General features: G+C 36.7%; 1 protein-coding gene and 1 long non-coding RNA gene across 4 annotated transcripts; one reads left to right on the top strand and one right to left on the bottom strand.

Moving 5' to 3' along the window:
- Positions 1-1,791: 1,791 nt before the first annotated feature.
- LOC113119806 (keratin, type I cytoskeletal 13-like) lies at positions 1,792-8,488 on the top strand. Of its 3 annotated transcripts, none has more exons than XM_026289472.1 (7): positions 1,792-2,270; positions 2,474-2,556; positions 2,635-2,791; positions 2,877-3,038; positions 3,133-3,258; positions 3,339-3,559; positions 8,306-8,488. In XM_026289472.1, exons 1-7 carry the CDS (start codon positions 1,854-1,856, stop codon positions 8,436-8,438), a joined length of 1,299 nt encoding a protein of 432 aa, XP_026145257.1. In that variant the 5' UTR covers positions 1,792-1,853; the 3' UTR covers positions 8,439-8,488. The 3 variants fall into 3 exon arrangements, with proteins under 3 accessions (XP_026145257.1, XP_026145259.1, XP_026145258.1); XM_026289474.1 differs by lacking the exon at positions 8,306-8,488 and adding an exon at positions 3,670-3,853; XM_026289473.1 differs by lacking the exons at positions 1,792-2,270; positions 2,474-2,556; positions 2,635-2,791; ... (1 more) ...; positions 3,133-3,258; positions 3,339-3,559 and adding exons at positions 6,467-6,895; positions 7,065-7,147; positions 7,233-7,389; ... (1 more) ...; positions 7,716-7,841; positions 7,922-8,142.
- A 974-nt stretch (positions 8,489-9,462) lies between these two features.
- Positions 9,463-11,608, bottom strand: LOC113119810 (uncharacterized). The gene is made up of 3 exons (XR_003294520.1): positions 11,446-11,608; positions 11,003-11,064; positions 9,463-10,813 (listed from the first exon to the last, which is right to left on the bottom strand). It is a non-coding gene; the product is annotated as an uncharacterized LOC113119810 (long non-coding RNA).
- Between the last annotated feature and the right edge of the window lie 6,379 nt (positions 11,609-17,987).

Genomic DNA, 17,987 nt, shown 5'->3' with positions numbered 1-17,987 from the left:
TCAAAAGTTTACATACCCTTTGCAGAATAAACCATTTCATCAGAACAGAAATTGCTATTTTCAACCTCTACCCTCTTATTGCTTAAATTATTAAAATTTTTGCAGATACTGCAAGGTGTATATAAACTTTGAACCGCAACTGTGTCTAATACTTTCACTCAACTGAACCACTTACAATGACTTGATATGTTTTATAACATATGTTCTTGTTTTGTTTTTTTTCCTCTGTGGAATTTTTTCTCTGAATTTCCTGCCTCTTTCCTGGTGTCATGACATTTGAAGTTTACTGCCAATAGAAAAATTTGCAAACAGCAGTTCCCCGTAACTTTATTTGGAGTTCTTTCCTTTCCTATTCTTCTTTAATTTAGTCAAACTTGCATTCACTAATGCTGGGGTAAGATTTTAGAAGAAACCTTTTGGTCCTGTTTAATGTTGGTAAAGGTTTGAGAACTAGTGGCCTGGTTTCACAGACAGGGCTTACACTAAACAAGGAACTGTGTGAGTGTGCATCATTGAAATGCAAATTTAGCTGCAGTGAAGTGACTTTGTACAACCCACCCTGTCCCATTCTGCAACCCGCAAGTGGGTCGCAACCCACAGTTTGAAAACCCCTGCTTAAGTGCACTTCTTTTTCACAAGGGGATCTACAGCAAAAATCTAATTTGTTAAAAATAAAAAATAAAACAGTCAAAGTATGCAGAACAGTTAAAGTATCTAAATTAAGTTTATGATGATTTAGGATACATCTGATGCATCTAGTACAATCACAAGTGAATTTCTGCATAATGTAAATGCTGTGTGAGTTATTTTACCTGCCTGTTCACTTTAAACCTGACGACCTACTCTAACTATTCCTTGTTTATTTCTGTCATTAAGTTCATCAGATATATTTGCACAGTGGGTTTATAGGCTGAGGGGTAAGTAGTTTAATATTTTACTTTTCTCATTGGATAAAACCCAATTACATTTCAGTTAATCTAATCAATGCATTATATGAGTGAAAGAACAGAGATAAAAACTAGAAAGAAACCTGTTAGTTGTCCTGTCATGCTATAACATGTAGATACCACCTTGATGAATGATCTGCTCTGGAGCAGGCAGTCCTGAGATCTGTTGATTGCTTAATCATATGAGGATATCAGATAAGGCTTCATGTAATAAAATGTAAAAACCTGCCAGTGATGTAAATCTTCACACATTCAGTAGATGAAACAGGTTCATCATGTTTGGGGTGGGTCCTGTATGATCTGATAACAATCAAGTTTACAACAAAGGGTTGAAATGGTTTCACTTCAAAAGTTAGATGAGAAAGTTTTTAGTTTAATGTGTGACAAGCGCTGGATCTATGTACTGTACAGTTGCTCTAAATTATAAGGTTTTAATTTGAATAAAAAGTTTTTAAAATGTGCTTTTAAAAAATCTAACAATCCATCAATTTTAATATCTACTTTTTCTTTTTTTGTCAGAATTTACAAATGGCAAAAATACAAATATCCACCTACAATGCAACTGAAGTACAAACATGAGTGACTATTAAGCTGCAAGTTATATTTATATAACATATTTTGCAGAAATGAAAAGTAATGGATAAGAAAGTTAAGACTCACATAAACCCCTGATTCATTTCTTCTTGTGAAACTGTAAATGATAACATACCATTTAAATCTGTCTACAGCCACGTCTGCTGCCTCGGGGAACGGGGGAATAGTTTCACTCTCCATCATCTAAGGCATTCTTTACAGTCCCTCGCCCATTTGTCCAAATAAAAGGAACAGGGGTCGTCTTCTCCTCACTCATCCGCTCTCTCATTCTCCAGCCAGAGCAGACAACGACAACAAGCCTTCTTCAAAATCATGACTTCTTCCATCCACAGCTACATGTCCTCAGGAGGATCTTCTCGCTTCTCTGTCTCTGGTGGAGGAGCCGGTCGTGTCACAGACATGCGTGCTGGTAGTGTCTATGGAGGAGCAGGAGGAACCGGGGTCCGTATCTCCAGTGCCTCTGCTTCTCGTTCCTTCTCTGCTGGTGGTGGTGCTGGTTTCGGTGCTGGCTTCAACCTGTCTGATGCTGTTGATGTGACTGCAAATGAGAAAGCCACCATGCAAAACCTCAACGACCGTCTGGCCTCCTACCTGGAGAAGGTGCACTCCCTCGAGAAGGCCAATGCTGATCTTGAGCTGAAGATTCGCCAGTTCCTGGAGAGCAAGGCCACTCCTGATGCTCGAGATTACAGCGCCTACTACGCTACTATCAGTGACCTCCAGACCAAGGTGCGTGACTTAACTATTGAACATATTGGTCAAGTCAATCTTTAAACTACCTTTAGACAAAAGTTTACCAATTGTGAATTTACCATCATTCTTTTTATGCATAACATATATTCAAACAGCATAAAACACATTGCATTTCTCAAGCACTCATAAAAGAGAGATCTAAAATGTACATTAATGCATTTCATTCTGTGCCCCTGAAGATTCAGCATGCCACTGGTGTGAAAGGAGGCATCTACTTGAGCATTGACAATGCCAAGCTGGCTGCAGATGACTTCAGGGTCAAGTAAGTCTGCTATATATATATATATATATATTATAAAGGATCTAAAACAATGGATACAATGGATATTTTTTCATGCAGATATGAGAATGAGCTGAGCATGAGGCAGTCTGTAGAGGCAGACATTGCTGGCCTGAGGAGGGTGATGGATGACCTGACAATGACCAGATCTGATCTGGAGATGCAGATTGAGGGTCTTAAAGAAGAGCTGATCTTCCTCAAGAAGAACCATGAGGAGGTAAGTTGGTGGTTGGTCCACACTCAGTCATTCCTCTTGAAATGTATGTGAGGCAAATACGCAGTTGTTTTTATTGCATCTTTAGGAACTCTTGGCAGTACGCTCCCAGATGAGTGGACAAGTCAATGTAGAGGTAGATGCAGCACCACAGGAAGACCTGACCAAGATCATGGCTGAAATCCGTGAGCAATACGAGGCAGTTGCTGCCAAGAACCGCAAAGAACTCGAGGCCTGGTTCCATTCTAAGGTAAAATGAGAATTAGTCTGTAAAATTTGCAAGATTGTAAACAAAGGATACAAAAGACTTACCTGACTGTTTTCTGATGGATTGTCTCTCACAGAGCGAAGACCTCAAAAAAAAAGTCATTGTAAGCACAGAAACCCTTCAAATATCCCGATCTGAAATCACGAAGTTTAAACACACACTCCAGAGTCTTCAAATCGAGCTACAGTCCCAACTCAGCATGGTAAGCAGGCAGAGATGAATCTTGTTAATTCTGGTCATCATACTCCATAGAACACAGAATAATTAAGCTTCCTCCAACAGAAAGCATCGGTGGAAGGCACTCTGGCAGACACACAGGCCCGCTACAGTGCCATGTTGTCCAGCTACCAGTTACAGGTGACCAGCCTGGAAGAGCACCTGAAGCAGCTTCGTGCCGATCTCGAGCGCCAAGGGCAAGAGTACAGCATCCTTCTGGACATCAAGACCAAACTGGAGATGGAGATTGCAGAGTACAGGAGACTTTTGGATGGAGAGGCTACAAGGTGAGGCACAACTACAAAAAAATCTTTTAAGAACAGCACGCAAATTAAACATTCACTTTCTCATTTAAAAGTGGCCATTATATAATAATCTTTGTATTCTACCTCTGCAGTGTCTCACTCACGAGCAAAACCACAACTACACGCCAAGTGGTAACCATTATGGAGGAGGTCGTGAAAGGCAAAGTGGTCAGCTCATCCTTCCAGTCTACAAGTCAAACCGTGTCTTAAAACCAATTTTGAGCCAAATCTTTGTACAAAACAGATATGAAAAGCCAATAAAGTGATCTAACTGTGCATTTCTGTGTACGTTTTGTTTTGATGTCATTCGCCCCTTGCATAAAAACAGCTCCTTTTTTTGTCAAAATATAAAAAGTTGTATGAAAACCAATAATTAGCTTGCATATTAAAATTATTTTTGTTCATAAACAGGGTAACACAACTGACTCAAGTCTTGCAAATACTGGTATAAACTATTAAAATAAGAAAAAATAAGGTTACACTGAATGCATTTAATGGTTTTCAGTTTTTCAAAATTAATGAATGTTTTCAGTAGTTCTGAAGGCCATTGACTTATTGGATTACTGTTTATTAGGATATTTTAATAAGTAATTTGAAGAAGCCCCAATCATCAGATTAGTGTTTATTCTAATGGAAATCACTTTTCTTTTTGCTGTTGTTTCTTATAATATGATTTTTTTGTATAAGTTTTCAACATATTAATTTGATGACAAATGTCTCAAAGGAAGTGAGACTTATCTCAAATTGTAGTTGGTAACAATCTTATTTTACTCATTTTAGGTAATGTATCGTGACTACTTTTTAGATTACTTTTCTAACTTGTTTTAAACCTACCAATAAATGTATCATGTTGATATAAAAAACCCAAGGGAAATTATACTCCATTATTTGATATTAATATCAAGTGCATTAAACATTACATTACACCAGGTTTCCCTAACTGGGATTAATGTAAGAACGGCAGTGGGTATGCGAGTATATAAAAAAGGCTAATAATTAATTCAGTGATAAATATATTTATATATATAAAACAATAATACTAAAAAACAAACACATACACCTGAAAACTGACATATTTTATTTTTTTAACTGCATGCCAATGTGACTACTGACACCAGAGAACTGTAAACATGCAAATGCCTTCTTAAATTATTAAAATATTCACTTCCTCAGGGATATTGGTTTAAAATATTTTTGTTCAGCCCTCCAGAAATAACAATTATTGAAGGTAACTGGATATGATGAAGACATTTCATAGCTATCCATCACCAGTGTTTAGAAACTTGCATCATTATTTGTTTAATACATGGGCTAATTGCATGAAGGCCAAATTCAGAAGCGTGATTCGCAAAATTACTTGCATGGTATATCATTGTATATTGTGAATTTAGTAAAAGCTAAATGGTCTGACACACAATAAGATTATTGTTTAGGAAAATTTAAAAGAGAAAAAAAAAAGTATTAAGGAGAATCAATACATGAAAAATAATTCATTGCCATTTTTTGAATAGCATGTAATCATCCATATAGTAATTGTGTAATCTCATTATGAACATTTTAAAATGTAATATAATCCAGAGCACTCAATTTTTGGAATCTGATTACATAATCCAGATTACATATAATCAGTTACTACCCAGTTACGACCCAACTGTTTGCCTATAAAAGCACCAAAGGTTTGTGAGCAATACAACTAAACTGACATAGCCTGGTAAAGGTTACAGGATCAAACCTTAAATGGTCATCACCTGTGTGGCCCTGAGCAAAAGACACAACCTTAAGCTCTAGGCCAGCACCAACAATACCTATTTTTAAACTTTTCCTCATTAAAAACCTGATTCAACAATGTGCCTCTAGAAACAGGTTTGACAAACACTGTACTGCAAACTCAAAATACTTAAAAGTTGAACAACACAACTTTGCTGCACACAAGAATAAAACTTTCTATTTACAACAAGCCTGATTATCATTAGCAGATCACCCGAAACCCACTTCAGACCAGCTAAACCTGCTTTTAATCTCTTGGTGTTTAATATAGCTCCTCTTGTTGCAACAGTGTTAGGCAACAACTGCATTGTTTAAATTCACAATCTGCTAAAAAAAATTTAATAAAAAACATGTAAACTAGGTAATGGATTTTAATTACTAGAAAGAATTGGTCATTTATATTATTATACATACAAAAAATACTCTCTTTGGACATCCACATTTGTACAAGCTTTATGTGTCATCAGCTAACATAGTAGAAAACTGCTTTTCAGTTCAGGAAAAAACAACAACTTTTTTTTTTAACTCCAAATTTTAAAATTGGTCTATTATGAACGACTGTAAAGAAATGCTAGACACCTATGTAGAGTAAAAAATTTAACAAAGCATAATAAAATGTATGTGGTATAGCACAAAAAAATATTTCTTGTAGGCTTTAAGTAACCTTTTAATTTTATTTGTGTTTAACAAAAGAAAGGCCAACTATGCATATTGTAGAGTCCAGTTTAGCTGGTTTACTAAATATATAAAATAAAATATATTATTAAATTTTTACTTACTAGATTGATAGGATATGACGGCCAATATACCATGCATTCCTAATTCAAACATTAAAAGTTTAAAGTAGAAAGAAATTAGTTAATTAAACAAAATATATATCTGTCAATCAATGGCTTCATGCTTAGCGCAAAACGTAAGGAATTATGGAGGAATTTAAGTGAAACTCTAAAATGCTAACATACCATACAGACCTGTCTTCATCCACACCTGCTGCCTTGAGGAATGGGGCAAGGGAATGAGGCAATCCATCTGGTCCCTCCCAGTTTTGTCCACATAAAAGGAACAGGGGTCATCTTCTCCTCACTCATCCGCTCTCTCATTCTCCAGAGTTGAGGACGACAACAAGCCTTCTTCAGAATGACTTCTTCTTTTTCCACCCGCACCTACATGTCTTCAGGAAGTTCTTCCAAATTTGGTGGAGGAGCCGGTCGTGTCACAGCCATGCGTGCTGGTAGTGTCTATGGAGGAGCAGGAGGAACCGGGGTCCGTATCTCCAGTGCCTCTGCTTCTCGTTCCTTCTCTGCTGGTGGTGGTGCTGGTTTCGGTGCTGGCTTCAACCTGTCTGATGCTGTTGATGTGACTGCAAATGAGAAAGCCACCATGCAAAACCTCAACGACCGTCTGGCGTCCTACCTGGAGAAGGTGCACTCCCTCGAGAAGGCCAATGCTGATCTTGAGCTGAAGATTCGCCAGTTCCTGGAGAGCAAGGCCACTCCTGCTGCTCGAGATTACAGCGCCTACTACGCTACTATCAGTGACCTCCAGACCAAGGTACCCGACTAACCTATTAAACATAATAGTAAAGTCAATCATTAAACTTCCTTTAGACAATAATTAACCAATTCTATATAGCCCATGGTTCCTAATTCAAAGAGAATGTGAAAAATACTGGATGTCTCAGGAATGCAACTGTAATCTTTTTCAATCTGTGCTCCTGAAGATTCAGCATGCCACTGGTGTGAATGGAGGCATCTACTTGAGCATTGACAATGCCAAGCTGGCTGCAGATGACTTCAGGGTCAAGTAAGTAACCAGCAACATAAACAAACATCATTTTCAACAACTGAAAAAAGTATAAAACATTTAAATGAGTTTCTTTTTTGTGCAGATATGAGAATGAGCTGAGCATGAGGCAGTCTGTAGAGGCAGACATTGCTGGCCTGAGGAGAGTGCTGGATGACCTGACAATGACCAGATCTGATCTGGAGATGCAGATTGAGGGTCTTAAAGAAGAGCTGATCTTCCTCAAGAAGAACCATGAGGAGGTAAGTTGGTGGTTGGTCCACACTCAGTCATTCCTCTTGAAATGTATGTGAGGCAAATACGCAGTTGTTTTTATTGCATCTATAGGAACTCTTGGCAGTACGCTCCCAGATGAGTGGACAAGTCAATGTAGAGGTAGATGCAGCACCACAGGAAGACCTGACCAAGATCATGGCTGAAATCCGTGAGCAATACGAGGCAGTTGCTGCCAAGAACCGCAAAGAACTCGAGGCCTGGTTCCATTCTAAGGTAACGTCAGAGGTTTTTTTTTAAGGGCAATGTTTTAATAAATTAACAAAATGTCTGACTGCTTTTCTGTCTCTCATAGAGTGAAGAACTTACCAAGGAAGTTACCGTGACCACAGAAACCCTTCAAATATACCGATCTGAAATCACGGAGGTTAAACGCACACTCCAGAGTCTTCAAATCGAGCTACAGTCCCAACTCAGCATGGTAAGCAGGCAGAGATGAATCTTGTTCATTTTGGTCATCATACTTCATAAAACACAGAATAACTAAGCTTCCTCCAACAGAAAGCATCGCTGGAAGGCACTGTGGCAGACACAAAGGCCCGCTACAGTGCCATGTTGTCTAGCTACCAGTTACAGGTGACCAGCCTGGAAGAGCACCTGAAGCAGCTTCGTGCCGATCTCGAGCGCCAAGGGCAAGAGTACAGCATCCTTCTGGACATCAAGACCAAACTGGAGATGGAGATTGCAGAGTACAGGAGACTTCTGGATGGAGAGGCTATAAGGTGAGACAAAACTACAATACAAAATCTTAATAACATTTAGACAGTAGTGTCACTGTTTTTCAATAAGCAGTGGTGCTTTATTATAATAAACAAAATTAAAGTGAGATGTGGATACCTGTCTGGCATTTCTGTAGTGTAATATTATTTGTTTGTACCTCTGCAGTGTCTCAACCTCAACCTCAAGCTCATCCTCGACAACACGCAAAGTGGTAACCATTGTGGAAGAGGTGGTGGATGGCAAAGTGATCAGCTCATCCTCCCAGTCTAAAAGCGAGACTGTGTCAAAAACATCCTAACTCATAGTGATGAAATCAATAAAATGCACTAACTGTGCTCAAACAATGCATTTCTAGTGCCTGTCTTATTGTCTTCTGTTTTGTTCTCATATTTTATGGCACAATGTAAAAATGTATGCAAAGATTTTAAATGGGGGAAAAAGTAGGTCTGTTAGTATAAGCCTAGTTGTGGTAAAAAAAAAAAAAAAAAAAAAAATTACAGCTAACTAAAAAGCCAAATTCCATCACTGTTCCCAAGTTGACTTGAATGGTTAAAGAGTAGCTACTCTAGCTGACAGCTGGTGATTTCTACTGAAAGATGACGACATGTTGGGATTTGAGACATATCACACGTCAAACAAAACTAATCCACTGGAATAACAAGTTATATAGTTGTTAAAGCTTTAAGAAAATGTGGAGAACTAAGATGTTACAAAGGGAATATTTAAGTGCTAGGACATGACACCCCCATCAGTGCTTAAGTATTAAATATTACAGCAAGAAAACATTCAAGTAGGCTCATTGGGAATGTCACAATGTACAATTAGCCCATACACAAATTTGATTCAAAGTACAGTAAGTTAAACGTTTTGGAAATATTATGACTTTAATCAGCCCTTGTGAAAAAGAAGTGCACTTCAGTATGCTTTTATAAAGTGTACTTATTGCGGAAATAATATACTTTTAAATAACACACATAAATGCAAATTAAATGTTATTTTCGCCATATAAGTACATTGTATTTGTAATTTATTTAAAATGTTTTACATTTTAAAGTTACATTAAATGCAATTAGTTTAACTTTTGAGTGATATTTTTGAACCACTTAAGTGGGACTTTAGTATATTTTATATGTGATTTGAAATATGGTAAAAATGTACCGGTACTTCTGAATAAGCAATTAATGTGAACTAAAATATACTTCAATGTCATATATCTTGGGCAATGAAGTTGAAATTTAGTATATTAAATAATAATAATAATAACCTCTTAATAACCTACAGTAGTTACAATCAAAGCAAAGACACAAAATGGTAAACCCTCTACATTTATTGACAAATCAATCTCCTAAACAAATACAAAAAAAAAATGCTTTTTGCTGATACACAAGAAAAACCCAACAATATACAGTTACAACGCTTCAACTCACTTATTAGAAAGAGTCTGGAGAACAATGCTAATTTCACCATCACAGAAAACAAGATGTGTAAACCGGTTTCCTCATCGGGGACCTAAAAATGTCCACAAGGTCAAAATTTACTTGTATCTCTATACTTGTGGAGTCATTTGGTCGCCATAACATATAGGATTACTAACACACTAATGACACTCATTTAATACAAAAGAAAGAAAGAAAATAATCTATCCATGTACAGCAAATAAGACCTTATTGTAAAACATTACCAAAGTGGGTTACTTGTACCCCTGGATTCACAGACAAGGACTAAGACTAGCCTAAGACTAAAATGTAATTCTGAGCTGTTTCAACTGATAGAAACTTGCACTGACTGATCTATAAAAATACCAGTGCCTTTGTTTTGTCTCAAGATGCACACCAGTAATGTTTTTTCTGTCAAAGAAAATGACTTAAATGTTCTTATTGAACTATGATCCTGGCTTAGTCTAAACCTTTACTAGCACCAACATTAAACAGGACTGAAAGTTTTCTTCTCAAATCTTACTACAGCATTAGTGAATGCAAGTTTCACTAAATAAATTAATTAATAAAAAAAAAAAAAAACTCAAAATTAATTTGCTGGGATGTGCTGTCTGTCGATGTCCCAGAAGCTCTTCATCGACACTAAACTTCACACATCATGAAGCTGCAGACCATCTCTCCACAGTCTGTGTGAACGGAAAAATTATCCAAAGAGGCAGGAAAGTCCAAAAAAATTCCTTGAGGAAAGAAGAACAATTGTTATAAAACATTTCCAGCCATTATAAATGGTTCAGTTGAGGGAAAGCAATAGACACAGTTGCAGTCTAAAGTTTATATACACCTTGCTTTATCAGCAAAATGTTAATAATTTAAGCAGTAAGAGAGTAGAGAGGTAGAATAACTTAAAAAAATACAATTACTACTCTGATGAAGCAGTATATTCTGCAATGTGTGTGTAAACTTTTGACCACATCTGACCACCACTGAACACGTCATCTTCATTGACACTGGGCTTTAAAAATAGATTACATTTTTACAAAATGCATTATTCCTACTGTTACAGGGAATAAAACATAACTCTACCAATTACAAAAAATATATAAATATCCCTATTTTTCATATATAAAAAACTAAATCTTGCCTTGTAAGCTTCTCTAACACATCTTCACAAAGGATGTTTCTGTATGTATCACGGCTGGCACAGAAAAACTACTGTCCTCATCCTTTGGTTTGTTACCTGTAAAATATATGTTGATTAGAAGGGGGTCTGTAAATGCACAGAAGGGAATATATTTCTTGCAAATGGAAAAGATTCAAAGCAGTTCAAATCCACAGGGATACTGACTTAATATAGCACTTTTAGCTTGTCATGTGTGATCAGGGTGAGCTGACTGGTCAACAATTAATTAAACACTTCTAACATCACCTCTTCAGTACTGGTCTGTCTGGTCTCCACATTGTATCTCCAGAAACAAAACTGTACTGATCCTGCAAAAATGTATAACTCCAGATAAGTAGAAACACATTACATCACAAACACAAGCAGTAATGGAACATCTCGCTCTTTAAATGCAAAAAGAAAAAGATAAAACAGCATTATTTCTAGAGGTGGCTGATATATTGAATATTACTGGTGGTTATAATATCGATTATGTACATTAAATATTACAACATCAGATCTCTTAATTTTGGATAATTTCTTTAGTCCACACACGCGCGATCACATTCCGATTATCATAATGCAGTCAAGGATAAATTATGCGATTAATTCAACCTCCTGAGTTCATATAGCAAGAACTGCCGCGTTAGTTTGAAAGCCACATGAATGGCAAGACTAAATTAAGAAAATGTATATGAAGATATACTTACTTGATTCGTCGTCTGCAGCACATAATGACTCATGTAATCATCCAAACGTCTCACTCCGTTATCCTCTTCTTGTTTGTTTCTTCCCTCACATATCGCGGCGGTTACACAAACACGGTGCATGGCGCCTTTTTCTAAAACTGGTGAAGTAGTGTGCCATCATGAAGTAATATTTTGGAGCATGCACATTAAACAAAAGAGATACTGCGTGGTAACCTATTATTTCAAGCTTTCAACTTTTACTCAAGTTCAAGTTGTTCTAACTCGTTGGTGAGACTCATTCACCTAACTAAAAATCATTTTTACAGTGCAATTTTGCCTAAATTAGAAACTAAATGTAGGCTATTTGAATCCATATTAATTTGGTTTAGATTCGTTAAATTTTGCTTGCAATTAATGCACTTAAATGTGTGTTTAAATGACTTAGAACAACATAATGATATGGAAACTATTCTGTACACAGATGTAAATTATGGTAATATTACATACAAATACAGTACTTTCAGAAAATGTACTTTATAGAATTCATAGAGCTGGTGATGAATATTTCAACAATTCAATGTTTTATTGGAGTATACTGTATAAAAAAGTGTCTAAATAGTCTAAATAGTAGGCTAATACATTTAAAATACATTAACAAATGTAATTTTGGAGAACACACTTAAGGTTAAATTAAAATAAATTATTTTACATGTGCTTTAGTATATTGATAAATATATGAAAATAAGTGTACTAATTTAAAATACAATAAAATCATAATTATGAAAAATGTATGTTTAAGTAATACTTAATTAGACATTATCATAAAGTACATTTTTTACAAAGTGCACTTAAGTATGTTCAGACCTATTGTCATTAAAGTGTAATTGAAAGTACAATTAAGTGGCCTTTAATTAAAATTATATGATATTATCTGCAAATGCACATTTAAAAATGTATACTTTTAAGATTGGAAGTACACAAAAAGTAAACTTTTAATACAATTAAGTACACTTCTTTTTCACAATTAAGGGAGTAAAAGTGTTGTTATGACTAATGTAGGTGAAAGAGACTATGCATTAGATTTAGCTTCAGGGAGTCAAGTTAATCCCTCTACTCAAGACATTTTAACGTGATTAAAGAGATGATACTAGCATAACTTGAACTAAAAAGTACGTCTTATAATTTGTAGTGAAACAAATCTTATATTTATTTATTTCTCGTGATATAATTATTAAAGTGTTTTACCTCGCTGAAAACTCTCCCTCAGAAATAACCGCCATTCCTGTCAGTCGCGCGCGCTCTTGTGGTCGAGTAAACAAATGACGCTTCCAGTCCACTGGCATTTATTATGATTTATTTACAAAGATTAGACCTACATTTCGCTAAAACGGACAATTATGGGACTTTGGCAAGAAACATTTGAGATTAGGCGACACGTTTGCAGATCTCTGTCATAAAAAGTCATTTTTATTTATTACAAAATTTAGCCAGTCTATTTATACTACTGAGATTAAGCCATCTTGTAGAATTTAAACAAGCTAGTATTTTCTTGTAAGTTACTTTAAAATTGTAAGCTTACTGATTATTCGTAGTAATTCATTCCTAGTGTAGACTGATGTTGATCTCCTATCATATCTATACAGATGATACCCAGCTCTACTCACCATTAGATTCCGGGAGTGATTCCGTTTTCCACCTGCTAGCATGTTTAAAGCACATTAAAGAATGGATGGATGAAAACTTTATTCAGTGGAATGAAAATAAAACAGAGGTTATCCTGTTTGGCTCCAAACCACAGATTGACAGTGATTTATTTGGGCCAACTTTAGTTAAAAAAGAAAAAAAAACACTATATGTTAAAAATCTGGGGGTCATATTTGATTCGGATAGAGGTTTGAAAAACAAATAAATGCGGTGGTCAGGGGCAGCTTTTTCCAGCTAAAGCGTCTTGAAAGTGAAAGCACTTACTTACTGTTAGGGATCTGGAGACCGTTATTCACACTTTTATTTTCTCAAGGCTTGAGCAATGCCTTGTACGTTGGAATAATTCAGTCATCACTCTCATGGTTACAGATTGTCCAAGATACTGAAGCTCATTTCCTGACTGGGACAAAAAGAGGGAACATATTTCACCATGCCTCTCTCCATTGGCTCCCTGTGAGAAAAATAATTGATTTTAAGGATTTAACTTATGTGTTCAAAGACTTGCTCCTATTTATATATCAGAAGTTTTACGTTTTTATTCTCTTGAGAGATCACTCAGATCTTTATTCCAGCTGTTATTAAATGTCCAGAAATCTTTTTCAGTCTATGCTTCAAAACTTTGGAACACTCTGTTCTTAAGGATAAGAGCTTCTCCTACATTAAGCACTTTTAAAGCATCAATTAAAACCTACATTTTTTCTCAGGTTACACAATAAAGGGTAAATTATGGCTATACCCCAGTAAACCATATTTTGGGAATTAATTTAATCACTCAGAATTCAGACAACATTATAGTTCATAATGCAATATAAAGGTGCATCTCAATAAATTAGAATGTCATGGAAATGTTCATTTATTTCAAATCAAACTGTGAAACTTGTGTATTAAATGAATTCAATGCACACAAACAGAAATAGTTTAAGTCTTTGGTTCTTTTAGTTATGATGATTTTGGCTCACATTTAACAAAAACCCTCAACAAATTAGAATACTTCAATAATACTTCAATCAATAATTTACTGTACATGTAGTCAGTACTTGGTAGGGGATCCTTTTGCTTTAATTACTGCCTCAATTCAGCGTGGCATGGAGGTGATTAGTTTGTAGCACTACTGAGGTGGTATGGAAGCCCAGGTTTCTTTGACAGTGGCCTTCAGCTCATCTACATTTTTTGGTCTCGTTTCTCATTTCTCAACAATAAACCATAGATTCATGAGGTTCAGGTATGGTGAGTTTGTTGGCCAGTCAAACACACCAACACCATGGTCATTTAATCAACTTTTGGTACTTTTGGCAGTGTGGGCAGGTGCCAAATCCTGCTGGTAAATGAAATCAGCATCTTCAAAAAGCTGGTCAGCGGAAGGAAGCATGAAGTGCTCCAAAATGTCTTGGTAAATGGGTGCAGTGACTTTGGCTTTCAAAAAACACAATGGACCAACACCAGCAGATAACATTGCAGCCCAAATCATCACAGACTGTGGAAACTTAACACTGGACTTCAAGCAACTTGGGGAATGGGAAAGTCGTGGCCTAGTGGTTATAGGGTTTGACTCCTAACCCTAGGGTTGTGAGTTTGAATCTTGGGCTGGCAATAACACGACTTAGGTGCCCTTGAGCAAGGCATTGAACCCCCAACTGCTCCCCGGGTGCCAAAGCATAAATGGCTGTGTGTGTGTGTGCGTGCACTTTGGATGGATTAAATGCAGAGCATGAATTCTATTAGGGATGCACCGAAATTTCGGCCACCGAAAACGGCCTTTTCGGTTTTCGGCCGATAGACTTTTATCACCGAAACAACACGGCCGAAATGTTGTGATGACACAAACAGAAACCGCGACCTGCACGTGCACCTGCATAGCAAAGACCACGAGCTCCCCGCGACATTCACTTAACACCAGTGAGAACATTCTCTCTCTTCTTATTCCTTTATTCGCAGCACTAAAGCGTCTCCTAACAAAGAGATTAAGACGGACCACGAAGTAAAAAAAAAGAAAAGTACAGTCTTATAGAGTCTGTTAGCACACGTCTCACTGAGATCTTTTCGGATCCTCTGCACTTCATCGCGAATGTGCTTGATCCGCGTTATAAAGACCATTACTTGGATGCGGAAATAAGGCAGCGCGCACAAGAAATGATCCAGGCCGCGCTGGATGCGGAGAACCCGCGTGGAGACGAAGCGCCAAGCGCAGGAGACAGATCAGAGCGCAGAAAAAAAGACTCGTCTCTGCACCAGATGAGTGGCATGCACCATCGTTGTCTGATATGTTCAGTGGAATTCTGCAAGAAAGTGCCTCAAATGATAATAATACGTTGGCTATTTTGTTCTTATAGACACACACAAACATATATACATACATAATATCAGATTGTAGCTATATTTATGCTAGATTTTCTGCTAGATTTCTGCTTTAATTTGATAAAAATGTTTATTTATGCCCTGGCCCTATTTAAATACACTCTCTCAAATATTTCTCAAATGTCAGGCAGATGACAAGCTCAACTGCTCAACAGCTAGATGGTTATCTGTCTGAAGTCCCCATCCCCAGAAGTGATAACAGTCTTGCCAACTGGAGAAGTAATGCACTTTCTAGTCCTACAGAGAAAAATTTCAAATGCACTTCATCTAAATGCACTTTGTTTTTATGAGGGAACTGTTCATTTTAAAACCTTTCTGCAGGCCAGTAGGCCTGTACATTATTATTAAATATACACATGAGTGGGATAAATTTTTAGTTTGAATTTTATTTTATACTGTGCATTGTTGCAATGTGCTTAATAAATATTTGCATCATTTGTAATTATGTATTTTTATGTTTTTTTTTTTTAAATAAGTTATGTAATTGTAATTATCTTTGAAACTTTAATATTAATTTATGCAATTGCAATGTCTTAATTTTAGTAAAGTTAGTACACGGTCATAGCAATAAATGCAATGGTACTAATAATTGGCATAATTTCTTTCGGTGTTTCGGTTTCGGTTTTCGGCCTTGGTTTTCTCTTTTTCGGTTTTCGGTTTCGGCCAAGAATTTTCATTTCGGTGCATCCCTAAATTCTATGTCACGTCACTTTCAACTTGTGCTATGAGCTTCTCCACCTTTCCTCCAGACTCTGGGACCTTGGTTTCCAAATAAAATATTAAACTTGCTCTCATCTGAAAAGAGGACTTAGCACCACTGGGCAACAGTCAAGTTCTTCTTCTCTTTAGCTCAGGTAAGACGGCTTTGACATCGTCTGTGGTTCAGCAAATTCATTGACACGTCTGTGTGTGGTGGCTCTTCAGACCCCTGCCTCAGTCCATGCCTTGTGAAGTTCACTCAAATTCTTGAATACATTTGACTTCACAATCCTCATAAGGCTGCGGTTCTCTCGGTTTGTTGTGCATCTTTTTCTCCCAATTTTTTCCACTCAACTTTCTGTTAACATGCTTGGATACAGCACTCTGTGAACAGCCAGCTTCTTTGGCAATGAATGTTTGTGGCTTATCCTCCTTGTGAAGGGTGTCAGTGATTGTCTTGTGAACAACTTACATATCAGCAGTCTTACCCATGATTATGTCACTAGTGAACCAAACTGTGAGTCCATTTTGAAGGCTCAGGAAAACTTTGGAGGTGTTTTAAGTTGATTAGCTGACTGGCATGTCACCATATTCTAATTTGTTGAGATAGTGAATTGGTGGGTTTTTGTTAAATGTGATCCAAAATCATCACAATTAAAACAGCCAAAGACTTAAACTACTTCAGTCTGTGTGCACTGAATTTATTTAATACATAAGTTTCACAATTTGAGTTGAATTACTGAAATAAATGAACTTTTATTATTTATTGAGATGAACCTGTACATGGAACATGGACCTTCTTAACAGAGTTTATAACTTGTTTAACATAAGAAAAATAGAGAGCGATCAGACACTGTAGATTCCTGCAGCTCAAGTGGGCTGGACTCTACATTTTGAAACTTGGTGACACTTTCTATGCCGATTAAAGAACATGAAATGGAGAATAAAATTGGAAATTAAGAATAGTGTATTGAATTCTTTTCAGTATTATATTTACTGAATAGTCTGAACACTGTATAATTAATCAAATTGCATTCAACTACTTTTTTATATTAAACATCCATTTTCCAAACTTCCTGTTCTCTGCAGGGATTCTGTAGTGTCGTCCAGCATATTGGGCTGCAGATAGAGCAAACGCCCCAGATGGATGGCCATGACAGGATACACACATTTATATTAAACATAGTTGTTATAATTATTAAATATAATTATTAGCCTTATTTATATATATATTTACATTTATATACATTAGGCAGCTATGGCCTAATGGTTAGATAGTCTGACTTTGAGTCTTGGTGCTGGCAATTGCAGGTGGGGGGAAGTGAATGAACAGCGCTCTCTTCCACCCTCAATACCCATGGCTAAAGTGCCCTTGAGCAAGTCACTAAACCCCAAGGTGCTGGATATAGCTGCCCACTGCTCCGGGTGTGTGTTCATGGTGTGTTCACTTCTCACTGCTGTGTGTGTGCACTTGGATGAGTTAAATGCAGAGCAACAATTCCAAGTATGGGTTACCATACTTGGCAAATGTCATGACTTTCATATATATATATACACATACACACACACTCACTGGCCACTTTATTAGGTACACCTTGCTAGGCACCCGTTTGCCTTTAAAACTGAGATTCAACAAGGTGTTGGAAACATTCTTATGAGATTTTGGTCCATATTGACATGATAGCATAACACAGTTGCTGCGGATTTGTCAGCTGCACATCCATGATGTGAATCTCATGTTCCTCCACATCCCAAACCTGCCCTATTGGATTGAGATCTGGTGACTGTGGAGGCCATTTGAGTAA

This window comes from Carassius auratus, chromosome 19 (assembly GCF_003368295.1).
Source record: "Carassius auratus strain Wakin chromosome 19, ASM336829v1, whole genome shotgun sequence".
Classification (NCBI taxonomy): Eukaryota; Metazoa; Chordata; class Actinopteri; order Cypriniformes; family Cyprinidae; genus Carassius; species Carassius auratus.
The sequence above is the reverse complement of the archived record's forward strand: the minus strand, read 5'-3'. Positions and strand labels throughout refer to the sequence as shown.

Bases quoted from the DNA above. Each gene is read 5' to 3' on its own strand.
- LOC113119806 (XM_026289472.1), top strand. From the start codon at position 1,854: ATGACTTCTTCCATCCACAGCTACATGTCCTCAGGAGGATCTTCTCGC. The intron at 2,557-2,634 runs GTAAGTCTGCTA...TTTTTCATGCAG, and splicing joins GCAGATGACTTCAGGGTCAA to ATATGAGAATGAGCTGAGCA. The intron at 3,039-3,132 runs GTAAAATGAGAA...TGTCTCTCACAG, and splicing joins AGGCCTGGTTCCATTCTAAG to AGCGAAGACCTCAAAAAAAA.